The sequence below is a fragment of the Zootermopsis nevadensis genome, unplaced genomic scaffold (assembly GCF_977971745.1).
Source record: "Zootermopsis nevadensis isolate Lab colony 2312 unplaced genomic scaffold, Znev_1.0 Znev_ptg000050l, whole genome shotgun sequence".
In the NCBI taxonomy this organism is placed as follows: Eukaryota; Metazoa; Arthropoda; class Insecta; order Blattodea; family Termopsidae; genus Zootermopsis; species Zootermopsis nevadensis.
Window position 1 is genome coordinate 5,622,877 of NW_028259182.1, and position 17,164 is coordinate 5,640,040.

Sequence of the window (17,164 nt, forward strand, 5' to 3'; positions counted from 1 at the left end):
ACGATTTCAGGATTGCAAGATTTGGCATAGGGTGTTTCGACATGTTTCAAGGTTTCTCTGGATACTTTCATGTTGGAAGTGTTTGACTTGAAGGAGAAAATGCGGATGGAGTAAAGGAACAATTTGTGAAGCTAAATGTCTTGAAGGATTCTTTCCACTGAACTACAATTCCAAGTGCACAAATGATTAAGGAATTCCATCTTCTATAAACGAGACACGCATTTTGAATGGCGTTAGACCAGAAAACAAAAACACGCGGGCCTACCTTTGCGATTTCCGACTCAAAACTACAGACTGGCGTTGCGCCTTGCCATCAGAACACGCAGACGCACTCGGCCATCCGTAATTTTGTCGGTCGTCTGACCATTCGTTTGACACTGTGCAACGAGAATGTCAGAAACATCTTCTTGGAAACAAATCGACACAAGGAAAACCCACCTGCAAAAAAGTACGATATTATGTCCCGACGTTGTGTCATCTGAGATTGTTTTACGTGTATTCACAAATTCAGGAAAGTGTTGTTCGGTCTGCAGCGCGTTCAAGGCTTCGTGGCTGTCCGCGCTTTCGACCGTCAGCTAACGTCTCCTTCACTACAGTTTGACGAAATGCTAGAAGAACGCAACACAGATTGACATGCACTAGAGGTCTCAGTAGAATTTACTATCCACTGCGACGACCACACACCAGAATCAGAACCAGGTTCCAGACGCAACAGCGACTTAAGTTAGTCATGTTTCTTTTCTGTATTAATAACATAGGCAGGAAAACTGTGACATGAGTTAAGAAAAATAAAAGCAGTAAGTACAGTTTCTATGGGATATTATGATACAAGGTATAAAATGTGAAAGTAGGGCAAGGAAATATCTCAATTTGGGAACTCTACATTCAGACAGGTAAAATGCCATTTGTTGCTTTCGAACATTTTCGCGCGGGGCTAGATCTACTGATACTATTGGTAGCACTGCATTAATCTAAATATATCGATATGGGAAAGAATGACTAGCGAAATTGCGTCGATCACTTTCGTAACCTGTTTTGAAGTACAGTACATATTTCTTGTACAGAGGTTTTGCAGCTATGTCAGACAGCAGACTGGCCGTATCTGATGCGAAGGTCTGAAAAAACAAGCACACAAACTGTGATGATCTCGTGGTAGTGGATTGTGTCTTGGAGTCTACGACTAGACAGCGGCGGATTTATCGTACGTAGTAAGATTTAGCAATTTGTGCGTTGTATTATAATTTTAACGGTTACATTATTTCTTGACGATGACTTCGCAGTTATACACACGAAAGTAAACAAGGTACGAAGTACTGGTTAATCTTGCACTTGTACTACCTTATCCGTGTGTTTGGTCACGTAACTTCGTCTTGTTTCAGGTTCGGACTTCTTTAGGGCCCTATTAAGCATGACAGATCTGCGATTCGATGGCCGAGTGGTTGTAGTTACAGGAGCTGGTGCAGGTGATTATCGTACACGAAAATAATGTTTGTGCCTGATCGCTTTTCTAGTATGCAAGACTTTCTTTCGGAAATATTTAATTCTTGTCGAAATTATTTTAGGTTATCGTTCTTGTCTTCGCGGTTTCAGCTTCATTAATTACTATATTGTACAAAAAAAATATAGTACTTTCCCTCATTTGTTAAGACAAAAATATGAAATTGAAGGGTGTGGGCTGCTACAACAGTATGTTTCCAGTTTTAATTGTACCAGTTTGTGTGTGTCCATTTCCATGGATAAAAGTTGTCATGATAATATTAAAGTATGATGAGACTCCACATGCCATGTGATGTGTGCACTGCAGAGGTGAGTTAATACCCTTCTCTTTTATCATTTGTCTGTTTCCATTGTCTCATAATCGTATTAATCATGGCATTTGCTTACAACTTCTTGTAATGAACAGTTCTGTGTGTCGTTTCACCCACTTATCATTTCTTGTGCGCCAGTTCCTCATAATTCTGACCAGCCATGACTTTATGTTTCAGGCCTGGGTAAAGCATATGCCCTGCTGTTTGCGGAGCGTGGAGCATCAGTTGTGGTGAATGACCTTGGTGGTGGTCGCCATGGCGATGGGAAGAGTAGCAGTGCAGCAGACAGTGTTGTAGAAGAGATCCGGCACAAAGGTGGGTTTAGTGCATTATGATGCTTGTTGGCTGCTACTGCATTTGCATGTAAGTTTCTTGTTTGTCCTCTCACCTCTTCTCTTTCTCCTTCCTTCTTACAAACTGCTTCCTTGTGTCCCCCTCTACCACCTCCGTCTGATTCCCTTTCCTTTCCAACTTCTGTTTTACGGTGAAGTCGCAGCACCGCGGGATTGCATTTGTATCGTAGATTGTTTTGTTTCTGGTAGGTGGCAAGGCTGTAGCCAACTATGATTCTGTGGTGAATGGAGAGAAGATTATACAGACGGCTCTGGAAGAGTTTGGACGAGTAGGTGTGGTAGTGAACAATGCTGGCATCCTGCGGAACAAGTCATTCTCCAGGATTAGTGACGCAGACTGGAGTATGTTTGAGATTAAATCTTATTCTTGGCCATAATATCAGATTGTGGGGTACTTTCAGTGTATTTGGACTGCTACAGTCAGTCAGGCAGAAAACTAAGAGCGCCAGTGACTGGATATTATGTAGCTGTCCCAGGGGCCATTTTACCTTAAAGTCTGATAGTTCAGTGAAATTGGAATATCATTTTTCTGCAGAGACTAATTCTGAAAGAGTTAAAATTCACAAGCATCTATTCTCATTGTGGTTCTGACCAGTTTCAAGAGACTGTCCATGGCATTTGCCTAGAGAGGCTGAGGAAAACCTTGACAAATACTGTCTGCTATGCTGAGCTGTTTTGACTGTTATTGATATTGTATAGGAGGCCAAAAGAAAAGGGACTATGGTAGATTTCTTGAGTTCAGGGATGGTTTTGCATGCTTTTTTGTCTAGTTACTAGTGCTGTTGAGGTTTAATGATCATTTGTTACTGTTGCAGGCTTAATTCAGGACGTACACCTAACAGGTGCTTTCAAGGCAACTCGAGCCGCGTGGCCTCACTTCCGTAAACAAAAGTATGGACGTGTCATTGTGACATCCTCCAATTCTGGTCTATATGGGAACTTTGGGCAGGCAAACTACAGGTCGGTGTTAGTGACACTTCAGTATATTTATCTTTCATAGGATTGATCATTTGTATAATGTGTGCGTGATATCTTGGACATTAATCTGTTCTGCTTTGAATATCTTTGGGATTTAAAAGTATTAATTACAATACACCCCTCCCCCCGCCTATGAAATATTGATTTAACATTCTGGTTATTTATAAAAATAAAAGTTTGTCTTTGGTTGCCAGAAATGATAGAAACTGTTTTCCCCCACAGTTCCTCAAGACAGATGCTGGGTTAGTGTGTTATATAACCGAGGGTCACTTCTACATCCTCTCCAGTTCGTCATTCACCATCGCTCTTCCTTTCAGGACTGTGTAATTCGTGCGGCTGAAAAGTTGTTCTCAAATAAGAAAGTTGGTGTGAGCGATGGCCGCTTTATGCATTTCTTGGGAAGAGTCCATGTATGTTTTTTTTATGGTTGCAGTGCTGCCAAGATGGGGCTGGTCGGTCTGAACAATACGTTAGCGATAGAGGGCAGGAAGGACAACATCCACTGCAATGTGATTGTGCCAACTGCGGCATCCCGGCTTACTGAAGACATCCTGCCACCTGGTGGGTGCTGCTGATACTAAAGCCTGACAGTGTGTCACTTCTGTTTACAATAAATGAACATCAAAGTGATGCAAACAGTGCATTTTGGAAGTATATTCACCCTTTTGTCATATTATCAGTTGTAATAAATAGTTCATGTTTTGGAGATCTGTTATCAGCAGTTTTTAATATTGTCTCATGATTATAAACACTAATGTGATACTGATAAGTCACTTGTTTGTTGCACAGATTTCTTTGCGCAGCTGCGCCCAGAGCTGATTGCGCCAGTCGTCACGTGGCTGTGTCACGAATCCTGTGAGGAGACTGGCTCCATCATCGAGTCTGCTGCTGGCTGGGCAGGAAAATGTAAGTGTCAGTGGCACCCCTGTTCGGAATATGCTCGATGCCTGTAACGACACCACTGGTTCTGAGTGATGTGATGCCGTCCAAAACAGGACTGCATTTCATTAGGGTCATGAAGGTTGGGTCTGTTGTTGCTCTTTCAGTGAAATGCAGAAATGATTTTTTCACTGCAAATCACAATCGTAGATAAGTCGCAGAATCTGCATGTGGACTTCCGTAGATGTGTCAACAGCGGTAGAATGACCGGATTCATGTTTCAAGGGTCCTGATTTCAGTGAGACAGCTTGGAATAGCCATGAAACGCAGTAATGATAGACAAGCAGAGAACCGTTTACCTCCCGTGCTGAGTGTCGGCAGAACTTTCCATCAGGATGCGTTCTTGTCTGACAACCTTCAGGTTATCTGGTGCGTTCACCGGGCGGCCTGCTGCGTGCACAGATGAATGAGCTGGTGACACCAGAGGCTGTTCGTGAGAACTGGGGCAAGGTGAAAGATATGTCTGCTGCCGTTAAATTGGAGTCCATCCAGGAGGCATCTGGTACCCTGATGACCGTTCTGGAGCAGATGAAGTCGAACTCTGGGCTTTCTTCTGATGGCGTGAGTTATGACTCGATGTAGTTTTTTACATATGCTTTCAGATAGTAATTATTCAAGTTACCCCTGTGTCTAAGCACCATCCAGTGGAGGTGTATAGAGGGAGTGTAGTATAAGACGTATGAATGAGCAGAATTAATTTTGTTTATTGTGTACAGGATTTTAGCCCGTCGCCATAATTGTAGTACGTGGTTTACGTTACTTCAGTTGTGTGTTTCTTGCGTATGGTGTTGGAAGAAGCTGACTGCTTCATTGTGGCTTACGCCACTGGAGGTCCAGTATTTTGTTAAATGAGGTGTACATTAGTTTTGGCAATGGCTGGTGCTGCCATCCAAGTATTGATGGTGGCTAATGTTTGTGCAGACTTGAACTTATTTTGTCTTTTTGATGACACTTATTCTGTGAACATGGTTTAAGGTCCTGATTTCCTTTCCAGAAGAGTGTTGTGACAAAGTTCCAATACACTCCTCGTGACCTGATCCTGTATGCACTGGGAGGTGAGTAATGTGCCCTTATGTGCGTGTGTTTGTGACAGACAAGTAATGTGTTTGTTTTATTGCAGTTGGTAGCACTGTGACCAACCCAAGTGACCTGAGATTCCTGTATGAAGGCCACGCAGACTTCTCTGCGTTGCCGACGTTCCTCGTGTTGCAAGGCGTGTCTGCCGTGATGGAGTCTAGTGTTACTGCTGAGGTGTTCAGTGGCAGGGATTTCAATCCTGCCAGGGTAAGTGAGGTTATGTCTTGATAAGCAGACTCTTTTGAGGATAACCGCAAGGTTCAGCATCGGTCATTTCGAAGCCTGCCTTCGGATGTAACCCTGAGCCACCTCACAATCTTCTTGCTGTGTTTTCATCTCTGTATGTGCATTTCTTGCCTTCGCAGCTGAACATGTCCATATATCTTAACGCAAGGCACATTTTACTGCCTGTGCTTTGTCTATTACGAATATAATAGCCAGTCTCCATCGCACTTGACTTGTTTAGTTCACTGTACATGCAGTGAGGAAGAAATTAAAAGTCTGCTGGTCCTCATGGAATGAAAGCAGATCCAGCTTCTGCAAAAATAATACTGCAGTGAGTTGTTTTTCTGTTCAGTGCAACGGAGGATCATTCAGGTCGTATTCTATGCTAGTGAAGTTGTAATTGAGCAGTGTGGTGTGGACTCGGGGAATGCTTGCTATCATTCAGTCCAAAATGTTTTGTCCTCTCATCTCACATCAAGAAAACTAAAGATACAAAAGTTGTGCTGTATGGGTGTTAAACTTGGTCTCCCACTTTGAGGGAGGAACATAGATTGAGGGTCTTTGAGAACAGAGTGTTTAGGATATTTCGACCTAAGAGGCAGGAAGAAAATTGCATTATGAGCTTCACGGACTGTACCCCTCACTTGATACCGTTAGGGCGATTAAATCGAGGAGGATAAGACGGGCGGGACATGCGGAACGCATTGTGGAGGGGTGGGGTGTTTACAAGATATTGGTTAGAAGGCCTGAAGGGAGGAGATTGTGGGTGAGACATTGGCGTAGGTGGGATGGCGTTAAGATGGACCTTTGGGAGATAGGAATCTATGGAGCAAACTGGATGCAGCTGGCTCAGGTTAGTCTTATGGCAGGCTTTTGTGAACTCAGTGATGAACCTTTGGCTTCTATAAAGAAAGTGTTCTATTTTTTGAGAAGCCAAGTATACAGTCAGTTTTTCAAAGAATATCCTGCACCATAGAGAGAGTGAGGATAGAATTCACACTGATTCAGTGAGCTGCACAGAGTGTAGATGCTTCCCACTGGCATGCCACTCGGTCATGTAAACAAATGACAGTATTCAGTTCTTTTTGCAGATATATCATAAAGTATTTCTTTCTTTCTTTCCACTAAATGGATTCGAGAAGTTCTGCTAACTTAAAGATAGTTCAGTGGTTTCGACGTAGAGACTGATTGGATTATGAACCTTAGGGTTGCTGATGAGGCACAAAGGAATGAGAAACGATTGAGTACATAATTGGAGTTGACTGAGGAGGATCGTGTTGCTGCTATGTTGCCAGATGTTGCATGGTGAGCAGTACTTGGAGGTTCTGCGTCCCATCAACAGTGAAGGGACTCTTGAGGTGCACTGCAAGGTGGTGGATATCTTGGACAAGGGATCTGGGACTGTTGTGCTGGTGGAAGGTGAGATAAAATTGTGCAGTATGATCATTCCATTTGTAACTTCTGTCAACTTGGTTCGTGCAGTTGTAACGTGTCTCTTTTTCTTTGATCTGTCTAGGCTAGGGGGAATATAAGTGGTTTAAAAGTCTAGTCTTCAAGGTGATACAAATTCAGTTGCTGTCTGTTGTCATTATTGCAGTGGAGACATTTGATGAAAGTGGTGAGAAGGTGGCACAGTCCCTGCTGACAACATTTGCTGTTGGAATGAAGGGTGTTACAGACAAGCGTACTTCACCCTATGATGTGCCAACAGCAGAACCACCAAAGCGGATTCCTGATTTGTCTGTTGAGCAACACACGTCTCTTGATCAGGTCAGAATAGAGGGAAGCATGTGTTACGTGTGAGGCTCTTTGGTTATTTTTGTTTGAGGGGGTGGGGGTGGGTGAATGTAACTTTTCTTATTCTGTGTATGTATTTTTAGTTTCTTCTGTCAGTAGTACTAACGTGTGAAATATGGAGAAGAAGCACAATCTAATTAAGATCTTGACATATTTGTGGTGATAGAGCTTTGTAAAATGTGCATCCTTAAGATTATTTGATGTAGACTGAAAATGCTGACTGCTTTGAATCTGCACTTATTGCTGTGTGTGAAAATTATGACTAATGAAACACTGCAGCTAAGTCTGTAGAATTTAGTATGGAGAGAGATCATAAACACACCTACAAATTAATTGTCAATGTTTCTTCACTTCAACATTATTTCCTGCAGGCTGCACTCTACCGACTGTCTGGAGACCGCAACCCACTTCACATTGACCCGAATGTGGCTGCATTTGGTGGATTTGATCGGCCCATCCTGCACGGTCAGTGTTCGCTGGGCTTCTCAGCCCGCCATGTCCTACAGCAGTATGCGGATAATGATCCAACCAAATTCAAAGCCATAAAGGTGTGTAATAGAAACGTCTCTTTTTGGGGCTTTCCTATTTTCACATTCTCATGATAACATTCCAGCACCCTCTTTCTGTTGTTCTATGGATTGTTTGTGTTCACAGCATTTTTCACTTGCCTCTTCCGTGTCTGATGTACAGTTCAGTTGATGTCAGTCATTGTACTTTCTTATTCTTTCCACATGCTTTCCTATTTTCTCGCATCCCTGTTGGAATACTTCATAACCGTGACTCCCATTCACAGTGGATACGTTAAGGGAGGCCTATGGTAAGTAAAAAAATATTCATGTGAAGCATGGTGCAATGGTGTGGCTTGATAGTAGATTTCTAAGTTGTAATTCCGGAGGACTGTTCATAACATTTTACCATTTCAGTCTCTTTTTTTTAATTTTATCATCTTGTTGCTTTGTAAGTTCTTTGTACTTTTTTTCCATCAGAGAGATTGTTAAATATGATGTTATTTCATGAATCTGTTTCATTTTCAGAGGTTATATAGCATCAGATAGAATGAGAGGATAATGAATGGGTATGAATTTGGAAAGGGGCAGTAATATTAATTTTCATGTTACTATGCTGGAAGTTCTTTGGAGGGACTGAGGAGAACTCTGATTAGCCTGAGAAGGATAGTCAGAAACTGGACTGAGATGCAACCTGATATCCCCATTAATATGGTTTAGATCGTTGCACTACACAGGCCATCAGAGTGGGAGGGTATGAAGAAAATGATGACTGTCACTGGTTTACAGGCTCGGTTCAGCAAGCCGGTTATCCCTGGGCAGACACTACAGACTGACATGTGGCAACAGGGGAACCGTATCCACTTTCAGACCAAGGTGAAAGAGATGGGGAGCGTGGTGATATCTGGCGCATATGTCGATCTCACCGAGGCATCCGTCCCGCAGCACAAGGTACGTTTTTGTGGCTGACTGATGGGCCAAGATCATCTTTGATGATGGTTGTTCTGCTGGTGAGAAATTTCGTTGCTGCTGGCCTTTCACCACGTTCACATAATTCTGCCCTTATGCTCTGTCATGAGCTGGTTGAGTCTATCTATTTCTTCACATCATATTTCTCTAAGGTGCATTTTAGTAATGTCTGTGTGTGTGTAGATCTCCGAAGTACTGTTTTCCTTTCAGCTTTTCCAATGAAATTTTTGTGTTAAATTTCATGTCTACGCAGTGGAAATAAAAAGTCACACATATTGCAGGTTCCTCACAGAAAAATGCAATTTGATTATGCAGTACACTGCTACTAAACAAGACGAAGCATTTGAGCTGTGTTGTTTGCATGTAAAGCTTACTTAATATAAATGTACATTTTGATGTAAATTCTGTAATTGTGTTTTGGAGAATGTTTAATTTAGTGTGGGTTTAATGAGCCAAATATAAGATTTAATTCTGGATTTTTAGTAAAATGATAGGAAAGCTCTGATGGGCAGGGCATACAGCATGCATGAGCAAGACATGAAATGAGTACAGAATTTTGTGTGGAAAACCTGAGGGAAGAGATGGCTTCAGAGACCAACTCATAGATGGGAGTGTAATATTAAAATGGATCTTTAAAATACTGGGTGTTAGGTTGTGGATTGTGTTCAAGTGGTTCAAGATAAGTCCATGAGGCAGGCCTGAGCTGTGTGGTGTTTGTTCCTACAGATTGCAAGTTGTGTTTATAATCGATATAAAGTGTAACTGATATTCTGTTATCTTGTGATAACCTGCATTGTTCAGCCTAGCAATTTCTTACTCTCAGTGACAAGGTTATGTTACCTTTTTGTTAAGATCCCAAACATTACAGCTTTGCTAGTATCACATCTTCAGTAAGATCCATTTTAACCCTTTAAAGCTGAGTTGTAACTGTATGTACCACCTGCTGTAACAGTCATTATCTCTGCATTTTGCCCACAGAATATATAATGTGGGTTTTATATTGATCTCAGAATAAACAGTAATTTATTTCTCTAAGCAGCATTAACTAGTTTAGTGTTGTCGTGGAGACGTGTTGTGTTTTCTTTGAGGTAACAATGGATTGATAGAATATTATGCACCTTCACTGTGGCTGAAGGGGTTAATTATTTTCTTTAATTTCCTAGTTGGTCTTCAGAGGTTACTCAAAAGCTCTATGGAATTTCTTTGTTTTCTCTTTCCTAGTTACATTTCCAGCTTATGGTAAATATCTGCAAATCAATTTCTGAGGATATTTGCATCTTCAGTGGGCAAAGTGAGGAAGAAACTTCACGATTTGTACAGTTCACTTAGTGCTTTGTGAATAGTGAACTGTGGGAGACAAAGAGAAGTTGTCACATGAATACATTGTTTCACTACACTTGTTTATGTAAAATGTCATTAGGTCAGAAATTGGCTTAGACTTGGAAAAAAATTTTGGCATGAAGCTGGGGGTGGAGCCGAGTCATGATATGGCCATTTGTGTGTGTTTTGTCTAACAGAATAATGAACCTTTGTTTTGTAAAAGCAGTAAGTTTTTTGACTAGCTGAGTCACTGTCAAGGAGGCAGGAAAGACTTTGCACTTTAGCCTACATGTAAGGTTGTCTTGATAACATGTACAGTACAGTACAGTACAGTAGCTGTGTTCAAGGTCATGGAAGAAACACAAGTGAGTAGCTCTGATGTATGCTGGTTGCATCAGTCAGTCACTATGCCTGCTGTGATGAGGTCCACCAAGGTGAGGGAAGTGAAAACTGGAATTTGTAGTTCAGAGGCATATCTCATGTCCTAACATAGAATGAAAATATGAACATGGTTTTGCATTTGTTTTTAAGCTAAAAATATAGTATTCATAAATATTTAACACGTTCAGGAAGTACTCATTATTGATTACAGAGTGTGTAACCATCGAAACTACTCTCAGTAATGCTAAAGATCAAGTTACATCATATCCATATTTTTCCACTTTTGTATGGTTGTAAAATATGGTTTCTTTCTTTGTGTGAAGAACCTAAATTGTGTTTGAAAACAACCAAATATTATTTGGGATCTTGAAGGATCAAATAAGTGGATTCTTAGGATAGTGAACTAAAGGACTAAATGTGTTCTTCATAAGATGAAAATAAGATTATGCATAGTTTGGTGGGAATCCTGTTAAAAAAATTGGACATAAGTAAGACTGAGAATTTAAGGGGAGGTAAATATTAAGCTGGATCTTAGACAAATACAGATGTGTTTGAACTGTGCCAAAGTGGCTTGGTCCTGCAGCTAGTGATACTGTTTGGTATTGGCAATGTTCGACCTTCGTTTTCTATCACCAGAGAGTTAACAGGTTCCTAGAGACATGCAGAAATGGTGTATGATGTTGGTGGCTTTGTAAACTGTAATGTGAGGTTGCATTGTTGGTGCAGGCATCCACATCAGCGCTGGATTCGGATGGTGTGTTTGACTTGCTGAAAAAGCGGGTTGCGGCAAACCCAGAGCGTGCCAAGAAGATCGGTGGTGTGTTCCAGTACAACATCACCAAAGATGGCAATACTGTTGCCACCTGGAGTATGTATCACACAGTTGTCATGGATTTACAGCACTGTTAGAGAGTAAATTTTATACAGACTAACTTAAAACTTTCATCTGTTAAATGTTTTGTCTGTGCGGTTAACTCTCCTACTTCATATCTGGCAGATCTTGGGTTTGTATCTCATTTGAGAGACAGGGTTTTCTTATCATAGTCACGGAAGGCAATGATGAGACCCTCGCCGGGTTCGCTTGTCATGGCCACTTGCAGCTGAAACGGAAAGACTTGTTATGCATTTCTGTTGCGTCCTACAGGAGCAGTGTGTGACGATGTTAACAGAAACCCAAAAAACAAAACAAGAGATAAACTTAGGAATTTTACATGATTACAGGCTTTGTGGCATATGTATTTGTCAAGAAGTTCTGGAAAAATGAAATGTATGCAGAAATTTGATGGTGAAACCTGAGGAACACCACTTGGAAGACTTGTAAGAAGTTTGGAGATTAATATTCAATTTTAGCTTTGATGTTAGCTATATTCAGTCCTCAGTTCATTTTAATTATGAGCTTTGAATATCAGAGAAGCAGACAGAAACAAGTATGGTGTCCATAGATGGATTTTCCAAGTAATATTTAAATGTTTCAAAATGAAAATCATTTTATCAATCTGAAGAATTTGTGTTTTATGCTCATTATTTTACAATGGCTTCCTGTACATTCTAAATATATAATTTAGGACCAGCACAATGGAAATTACAAACATTTCTATAAATTTTGACCACGGTCCATGCAAGTGATAACTCACTTCAGAGGCATCCTCTGTTGGTCTGTGGTTGACTTCTGCAGCTGTGAAGTTGAAGTATCCATATTTCCTTGGTCTGACAACTACTACATGAGATACATTTGTCCCTGCAGGGATCCTGTCAATCTTGATGTTGAGCTGACCACCCACCAAAGTGAAGGCCTCTTTGTGAAAGCTACTGTCACTCAGCTTAACACCAAGAGCAGTACTTGTGCCAACATTATATAGTGTGTACTGCAAAGAATGTTGTGTGTTATAATCAAACAAGTTTATGAGGTATGTTGGTATTATATGGGTACTAAATACAATATTATCATGAGATGCTCCATATTCTTTGGCTTGTAACATAAACGGCCTATGATATGTAAAAATTTCTATTCTGCAAAAACAACCGGACGATAATTTTTCTGAAACAATATGACATCTAAATATCCCAGCTACTATGTCCATGTCTTCAACCAGATATCTATTCAGTATCTGTTTCGAAATTAGCAATCTGGCACCCGTTTCTTCTTCCTCATTACCATCTACATAAGCAGCTAGGGCTGTGAGAACAAAAATACTTAGAAATTTCATTCTTTCAAGACTTTTAACGAAATATTAATTTATACACTCCCCAACGTGTTGTACGCACGAGTACTTCGAATCTTTCCCAACGGAATGGCACTTCTTTATCAAAACTTCCAACTCGTTGCCAACTCACAAGCAACAAAGCATGTAATTCGACTCCTACTGGCAATGACCGCACTTAAAAATTAGTTCCGGTTCCCTTCATTGTCACCAATTTAAAAGTTAATGACGATAAAATATACCGTTCCAGCCGTTGCCAATGTTAAAATGAAACTGTTTTGGCTTCACTGTTAAACACGGAAGTTTAGAAGTTCCATAGTTTGTAACATGCTTTGTAACTCAGAACTGTAGTTTGTTAATCGGCTGTACTTCGTATGCGATTATTTGGAATAATTATTAGGCACATATGGATGTGCTTTGTTATCGGTAATATAACGTAACTGTGTTGAGAATCGTGTCGATGTCTCTGTCATCAGACCCGGAATTGGAAATGAAAGTTAAAAAAGGTTTGAAAACGTGTCAAACATGGATTGAGTTGTTTATGTTGAACTTATATACATAACATTGCAAAGCACTGCCCCCTGATGGTGGAGAAGAGGGTAGAAGTTACCAGACTGCATCATGAGTTGCAGGGACGTTGCTACGATGTGGAGTATGCCGTTGGGTAAGGTTTAAAGGAAATTCTGTTAGTTCACTAGTATTCAAGAGGAACCTTGTTCCCAAGTGAATACTTTTCCACAGGCTTGTAGCAGCATCTTGCTCATTTCTAGTTGACATTTTGAATTATGTGAAGTGTAATTTCTTTATGTTACAAGGAAAGCTTATTATTTAATCAATTAACTTAGTGATTTTAGACCTTCATTCATTTGACATTTCTGCCTGGCAAAGGAATAAGATCCTGAGTCCTGACACAAAGTCGCCAAATATGGTGTGTGTGCGTGTGTCTATCTATCTATATATATATGATTTGGAAGAAAAGTGAGAATCACAAGACCTTCCCAGAACTTTGTGTAGTTTTTTCAGCAGTTGTATTGTTCTCCAGGGCAGTGAAGTCTATGGAGGGGGCAGAGGATAACCTTGGTAACATACGGGAACTGCTGAAGAATGCGGTGTTCTTGCGACAGCAGATTAAGTACGAAGAAGCTCGCAGGTGAGTGTTATTGTGAATGTTGTGGACGTGATTTCTGTGGTCTGTCTGTGCCTTCTCTCAGGGTTCTTCCCATTTTATTCATATGTGAACTGAATGTAAGATGAGCAAATGTGTTTCAGTTGGAAAAGAATGTACTATAGCAAGTACAGAATGCTAAATTTGTGGGTTACCTGTGTTTTAGAATACATGAAGGAAATAGGGTTTGGGGAATTTGGGACACAAACTTGTTTTATAGCAACAGGAAGGAAGTCTGTCACTAGTGTAAATCCCCCATAAATAAATATATCCTATGCGTAAGGAAGAAATGATCTGAATTGTTGTGTAGTACATGGACAAAACTATTCTGTGCAAATCCTCGTTTGGGAAGGAGTGATTCTACCAGTAAATTATAGCAGTGTGGTGTTAGCACTCCTGTTTCTCAAATGAATTACGTCCTATGCACAAGTCTCAGCAGGGGATTTGCTGTCCTGACTGAAGAGGTTTTTTTTTGTCAGTTTCCTCAGATCTTCCAGTTGAATCTGATCATAGTGTATCAGAATATGCCAGTTGATCCAGTGGTTTTTGAATGACTTATAAAGCAGTCTTATTAATTAAGTACGCTGCATGTGTATGTCCATCTAGCCTGATTCAGTTACACAGCAGTTGACTGGTTTTTGTGAAATTTGGTGTGAATATCTACCATTTCAGTTCTCTTGATCTTCTGTTCATTTTAACTTTGTCATCTGCCATTACTGAATTGAGTTTTGAGGTTCTTATGATAGTGAATATGGAGGTGGCTGTCTTGCAGGTTGTTGCACCATTTAATGTAAAAATCAGTGTGTGCAACGTCGCAGGCAACCATCTTTGTAATGAGTTGTTTTGTAGGACACTAAATTAATTTTATTGCTCTGTGGATCACTGTTTCATTCACAGTAGTGTAGAATACCGGTCAGACAGTGTGTTAGTGATTTTTCACCTTGCTGTGATTCTTCATGTGTGTTAGAATTGTGTTTTGTTCTTGTGTGCTGATCCAAGAACATTTGGATTGGCATGCGCATATGCGCAACGCATGTGATTTATGTTGCATGTCTTGTCTGTGTAGGCTCCCCCACTAATTCTGTGAGATGCCAGGTAATTGCTGCTTCCTGCTGTTTATTATGTTGGTAGTATATTATGGTAAGCAGTCACTACATGATCATGATGAAATTGGGGATATCACATGGCCTTAGAATTGTTACTGTGTAGGAGAAAGAGTGCATGGTCACATGGACATAATGTTTCATTGATACAGAGGACACTACAGAACAAGGGAACTGTGGTCCTATAAGTGGGAAATATTAACCTGTCAGTGTGGGCTGTGTCGAATGGACGTCTTTGCACGGTGTGATAGGTGCCATGTATGTTTCCAACATCAGAGTGAAAGAAATGACTATATTTATTCAATTGTGAGGTGATACTGAACTGTGCAATATCGTTATACTAAGAGACAGTATATTTAAGACATTTATTTCCTCTATTAGGTTGAAGGCCAGTTCATGCTTCATTGTTCAAAGTTCCTGCTTTTGGAAAAGTTCTTAATTACAGATAATAATGGCTACTTATTTCACCTGCTGTTTTGTGTGGGTGTTAAACTTGGTGTCTTGCACTGATGTCTGTGATGAGCAGAATACATGTAACTAAGAGAAACATACAGGCAGCGAGAGAAAATTACATAATGAGGAGCTTCATGAATTGTGCTGTTTTTTTGGGAAAGTGTTCAAATCAAGAAACCAGTGGGTGGTTGGTGTTGCCCAAGGAATGTAGTGGCACTTCAGTATTAGCAGTGGATAGTTATATAATCAATATTGTTTGTGCATGTTTTTTTCCCTTCAAATTAGCCATTTAATTACTATGTATTTGCATCGCTGTTTGTTTAATTTTGTTCAGATTACAATTTCATGTCTTGGATCCTCCATTCACAATAATCCTAATCCCATTTAGTATTAAGTAATTTGTACGGTTGAAATATAATTATTAAATAGCCTACGAATCAATTAGTCAGTTCATTCACCCTTTTAGCCACTTGATCTCTTAATCACAGTCAGGCGGCTAAGCAACCAGTGGATCAATCAACTGCTCATTCTGTTCAAAGATATTTGTTCGTACAGGAACAAGAAGGAGTCATACTAAATTAAGGGTTTGGTGCAGTCTTTACTGTATGATCTACTATTAGCTTCTCAAGGACTCTGCTTTATGAAAATTTTATTTACAATCACAAAATCATGTTTAGATCTTCAAGGACACTGGTTGACCACAGTTTGTTGGGAACAATACTGGTGATTCATGGTTAGGATCATTTTGGTTATATTTTGAGGATAAAATTCATATTTTGGGTATGAAATTCTTACTTGAAACTACATTTCTCGGGCATTTACAGTGAATCCTTCATTTAGTTCAGATGCCAAAAGTGGTGTTCTGAAAGTGCAAAGTTAAGAGCTTTCATTACAGATTTCGGTGAGGAATATTTTAGTTCTGATGGAACAATTCTGTTCTGTAAACTTTGTGAAGTTAATGTTACAGCTGGTAAGGGATTTAATGTGCAACAACATTGTGATATGGCAAAACAAAAATAAATTGAGCAAGCAGTAGGCAGGTCAGGTTTCTGTTGCGATATGAAGTGAGCCTGCCAAGTGTACTGAACATACTCCACTGATTTCCTGGCAAGCAGTAGGCTGGTCAGGTGACAGACAGCTTTTCCCCGAGTAAAATCCCAAGGATCAATTAAGCTTCTTCTCTCAGCTATTCCCAGAAAGACAAAATGCATTCACTTTTAACTAACACAAATGCAAAAATAAACAGCATTCTGATGACGCAGTTGATTGAACATGTACTTTTGTTCTTGGGGAGGGGGGCACACCACACACACTTCTGAGTATATAAATGTCACTTATCAATGCCGTAAACGCCTCATGGCGTTTATTTATTTGATTCCTCGGGAATCATCGACACATAACCTCAACCGTTAAACGAGAACACCCTATCATTCCGTAACCTGATGACAGCCCACCTAGATCGCTGTTCGCACACATAAACTTACAGCACCTCCAAGACTCCGAAGACTAGATTCACGCAACAAATTTTACCAACTCTCTCTCTCTCTCTCTATCTCTGCGCGAACTTGACTACAGCGAATTCTAGTAGCGAACCCAATAAACTACGATTTGATTTGGCGGGAAAGAGCAGGGCATCGATATATCAGGAAGATCCAGAATCGTAATCTTGTAGGAGCCTGGTAGCCGAATGGATAGCGTGCTGGCGTGCGGAGTACTACATCGGCAGTTCGAGACCCAGCGGATTCTTACAGTACTATTAATTCTTAATTCTTACAGTAGTATTAAGTTCTAAATATAAAACGAGGGCAGGACTCAGGTCTCAAACGATTTCTGATTTCTGATTTCTGCCCTCTAAAAATAATTGTGGGTTACCGGGAGGGTGGGGCGCC

The 17,164-nt window shown here is 40.4% G+C and overlaps 3 protein-coding genes across 6 annotated transcripts in view; 2 read left to right on the top strand and 1 right to left on the bottom strand.

The window, feature by feature from the left end:
- The first annotated feature begins 974 nt into the window (after positions 1-974).
- On the top strand, positions 975-12,303 carry LOC147871542 (peroxisomal multifunctional enzyme type 2-like). 2 transcript variants are annotated; one of them, XM_087361057.1, is made up of 17 exons: positions 975-1,201; positions 1,380-1,463; positions 1,986-2,123; positions 2,351-2,503; positions 2,977-3,121; positions 3,573-3,700; positions 3,929-4,045; positions 4,440-4,639; positions 5,073-5,133; positions 5,199-5,362; positions 6,676-6,799; positions 6,978-7,150; positions 7,549-7,725; positions 8,473-8,634; positions 11,080-11,221; positions 11,575-11,670; positions 12,098-12,303. In XM_087361057.1, exons 2-16 carry the CDS (start codon positions 1,409-1,411, stop codon positions 11,634-11,636), a joined length of 2,001 nt encoding a protein of 666 aa, XP_087217183.1. In that variant the 5' UTR covers positions 975-1,201; positions 1,380-1,408; the 3' UTR covers positions 11,637-11,670; positions 12,098-12,303. The 2 variants fall into 2 exon arrangements, with proteins under 2 accessions (XP_087217183.1, XP_087217185.1); XM_087361059.1 differs by lacking the exon at positions 11,575-11,670 and having other exon boundaries at positions 977-1,201.
- LOC147871543 (translocon-associated protein subunit beta-like) lies at positions 10,482-12,560 on the bottom strand. The gene is made up of 2 exons (XM_087361060.1): positions 11,988-12,560; positions 10,482-11,453 (listed from the first exon to the last, which is right to left on the bottom strand). Exons 1-2 carry the CDS (start codon positions 12,558-12,560, stop codon positions 11,367-11,369), a joined length of 660 nt encoding a protein of 219 aa, XP_087217186.1. The 3' UTR covers positions 10,482-11,366.
- The window catches only part of LOC147871544 (BLOC-1-related complex subunit 8 homolog), a 33,621-nt gene continuing 28,576 nt past the window's right edge, over positions 12,120-17,164 (top strand). Inside the window, exons 1-3 of one of the 3 annotated variants that reach the window (XM_087361072.1) lie at positions 13,139-13,218; positions 13,597-13,704; positions 14,786-15,716. In XM_087361072.1, the coding sequence (XP_087217198.1) occupies positions 13,139-13,218; positions 13,597-13,704; positions 14,786-14,798 (201 nt within the window). In that variant the 3' untranslated portion in view covers positions 14,799-15,716. Of the gene's footprint in view, positions 12,261-13,138; positions 13,219-13,596; positions 13,705-14,785; positions 15,717-17,164 lie in introns of those variants that run through there. The other 2 variants (XM_087361071.1, XM_087361067.1) reach the window with 2 other exon arrangements.